Genomic DNA, 3,723 nt, shown 5'->3' with positions numbered 1-3,723 from the left:
GGCCAGTTCTCCTTTCATAACCAGGGTAGGAATAAATAGTTGCTCTGCACCAGCAGTGAAAACACATTTTCTCTAATACAGGGAACTCAACACTCTGCAACAATGTAAGTACCATTTGACTTTAATCTTGGTTGAAAATCACTGAATAGAAATGTCTTAGTGTATGAATTAAAAAAAAAACATGTTGTGTGAAAAACTGTCATTTTTTGAATGGCCAAAAATAACTTGTTAAGTCTTTTTTTGCTGACGAAAACATTGTTTCTCAGGCTGTATCTTTGTGGACTTGTGGGCTTTCTGCTGGTGCTTTCAGCTGAGGCCAACGGGTAAGGAACCTGAATTATATCCCAACATTTTGCAATAATATGACCTAATGGTTGACCGATATGGGGTTTTTCAATGGCCGATAGGGATATTAAGAGAGCAGGTCAGCTGATATTACATGTGGTTGTTTTTTTGCATTTGATAAAATACAAGAATTTAATAAGAATTATTACAAATGAGAAACACAAATGTAACTTTAATCAGCTTGTATTAAACAAAGATACAATTAAAAATAAATTAGAAGTATGCATTGTCTATTGCACTTAGCCTTCCCTGGTGTAATGCCATAAGCGACTTCTAGATTTCTGTCCAGTCCAGTCGTCTTCGATTATTGAAATAGAAAAAAATCCAAGATAAATATTTGAGTAGGCTACATATAAAACATATTTTTTTACATTACTCCATAGCAGCCAAATTTATCTCAAAATAAGCGCCATAATAATCGGTCAATCTCTAATTTGACCAAAACTACAAAGTACAAATGCTTGTTTATACTGTATAAGTGTTTTTGTCAAATAAGAAGCACTGTAAGATCTTCAAGTATAACAAATAGACTCAGATCAGAAACTGGATATTATTGGATATAATAAAGTGTATTGATTGATATGTGAGGAATTGTAAATATGAACCCTGGCAGTCTCATTATATATACTTCTTAATATCTGCCTATGAGCCTTTATTAATATACCTCTGCTCTTATTTGCACAGAAACTCAACTATAGCCTGCTCTGAGACAAGTGAATGCCTGGGGTTTGATCCCATTTGTCAAGCTGAAAACTACGAGGTGAGTGAGTGTGTGTCTCTGGGGCAAAGAGAGAAACACTCTCTGCGTTCCAATACCCATACTTCCATACTATCTAGTATGCCAGAAAAAGAATTACGATGTCCCAAAACATGCATGTCAATTGCAGTTTGCTAAAAATACCTAGATGCCCCCACTAACTCCAATAGCATTTAGCAGTAGTCGTCTTTATTCTTGACATTTCACAACAAAATGTTTCTGATTTTTTTCTCTCCCATGGTCTTAAAACTCTTGTGTACTTTAGTATGTAGTGTAGTAAAAAGAAAGAGTATGTGATTTGGAGCGCAGGGATAGTCAAATCTCAGGCACAAGGAACTTTAAAAACAATCTCTTTCCACCGTGTTTCCCCTTGTCCCTCTAGGCCCGGAAGATCGGCTCTGTGAAATGGGTCACAACCGAAGAGACGTCCTACTTCATGGAGATGGCAGCCATGAGAGCATTCAGACGACTGTACAAATACATCACCGGTGCCAACAGCAATGGTGTGCTTTGACTTATCTATTTTTTTGTTATTTAATCTTTTATTGAAACTGGTATTCTCACAGGAAAGGCATTGACACAACATCAGAAAAGCCCACAATTTACATACACAATACAGCTCCGGAAAAAATTAAGTGACCACTCCAAATGTTCAGTTTCCAAATCTAATCGTTATACTATTTGTAGGCATATGTTTGAGTAGAATGACCATTTTGATTTTATAATATAAACTACTGAAAACATTTCTACCAAATTCACAATAAAAATCTTGTCATTTAGAAATTTTTTTAATAAATAATGTAGAGATAAAGATTTAAGAAAAATCCAGACTGGCCTCTTAATTTTTTTCCGGGACTGTACAGTGGTTCAACGTTACAGAAAACAATACATAGAATTCAAAACGCTTGACAGCAATGTTTTAGGTCCTTTAAAAGAAAACTAGAGGTTATAACTGCACACAAAGAAACTAAACCCCAGTTTAGATATGTGGTGCAGGCAGCTAAAATAATCTAGATGCTATAATTACTGTATTTAGTTAGTGGTCATAGAGCAAGACAGTGTTTGGTGCTTTTATTTTTTGTGTGGACTTTTGTTATGCAGCTCCTCCTATCTATGACCTTTCTAAACAACTGTTGCCTCTTTTCTTAATGCTTCCTTTCAGGGGAAAACATCGAAATGACATCTCCTGTCGTTGTGAAAATGCCCATCAAGCAGTTCTGGAAAATGGGCGTCTACCAAATGAGTTTCTTGCTGCCGGCTGACCATCAGGCCAATCCCCCCAAGCCTACCGATGCCAAGGTAAGCCTCTCTGACAAAACACCGTTAGCCTCATAGCATAATTGCCTAAATCCTATTTACTCTACTCTACTTTTACTCTTCATCTACTCTATTCTACATCTACTCTACTACTTTTCGTTAGCCTAATAGCATAATTGCCTAAGTCATATTTTAAGGGTTATAGAGTAGGGTAAAGTAGATGTAGAGTAGAGTAGATGTAGAGTAAAAGTAGAGTAGAGTAAATATGATTTAGGCAATTATGCTATGAGGATAACGGCATGGTAGAACAATGTAACGCATCATCCTCCATTCATTCATTATTGCCATGGTTATGTTGGAATTGATTCTTGGAAGGTTCCAAAATTCCACTGGCTCATGCGGATAATGAAACATGGCTGACTTGCAGGTGTACATCAATACCTGGCCGGAGACCAAGGTGTACGTACGGGGCTATGGAGGATGGATGAACAGCCTTTCTGACAAGCTCAATGCAGAAAGCCTGATGGCTGATCTGGATGCCACCGATGCAGAGTACGAGAAAGGTTTCCACTATGCTGCTGGATATAACAGGTGAACAAATCACTGTCATTATGTCACTGGTTATCAAACAGACAAACACTTAAGAAAGACCTCAATATCTAAAGATGATATTTTGCAATACATTGTTCTGATTTAGTGTGTTTGTGTGTGTGTGTGTGTGTGTGTGTGTGTGTGTGTGTGTGTGTGTTTTTCTGCAGTCCAATGACGATGTTCAACAGGCACAATGAGGTGTGGTTTGTCGCTAAGGATGATCCAGAGTGCTCCAGCAGTGAGGAAATGGAGTCTCTTCCTTTTGCTTAAATACCATGAGCCTTCAGCCTTGAGACATGACAGATTACAGCAGACGGTGTATATGGAGCGTTGTTGTAGATGGACATTGCCTCAAGTCTTAATGTGTGGTAAATAACCTGCCAGTGAGTGCACACAGTTAATGCATATGATTGATTTGAGTACACCGTGTGGCCAATGGTGTTACACTTGTTGTTCTTATGGTTTTCTGCTGTCTTCAATAAAGTTACACTTTGGCAGTGAGTTTTTTCTCTTTTCTTTTCTTAACCAATCAAAGACAACCTTTTGTGGACCTATCCTATACTATGTCTGGTGTAACAATGGATGAAGCCTGCAAAAGACAATCTAGTCTGCTTTCCAATACCCATACTATCTTCTATTTAGTATGGTAGGAAAAAGATTTAGGATGTCCTGATTCTTGTGGCCAGATTTAGTACGGTTAGAAATACCCGGATGTTTACTACATCCGGCCGAGATTCTTTAGTGTTGAAAACAGCATGCTATTTGGGCGATTA

At 37.7% G+C, this 3,723-nt stretch overlaps 1 protein-coding gene across 1 annotated transcript; it reads left to right on the top strand.

Annotated features, from left to right (window-relative positions):
- LOC307268274 (heme-binding protein 2-like) lies at nucleotides 1–3,451 on the top strand. The gene is made up of 7 exons (XM_080050836.1): nucleotides 1–104; nucleotides 267–323; nucleotides 1,030–1,105; nucleotides 1,485–1,605; nucleotides 2,265–2,401; nucleotides 2,787–2,950; nucleotides 3,118–3,451. Coding segments are annotated over exons 1-7 (660 nt in total). The 5' UTR covers nucleotides 1–102; the 3' UTR covers nucleotides 3,221–3,451.
- The last annotated feature ends 272 nt before the right edge of the window (nucleotides 3,452–3,723 follow it).

Source organism: Ammodytes marinus (assembly GCF_949987685.1).
Source record: "Ammodytes marinus genome assembly, chromosome: 22".
In the NCBI taxonomy this organism is placed as follows: Eukaryota; Metazoa; Chordata; class Actinopteri; order Uranoscopiformes; family Ammodytidae; genus Ammodytes; species Ammodytes marinus.
This window is presented reverse-complemented; position numbering and strand designations above follow the sequence as displayed.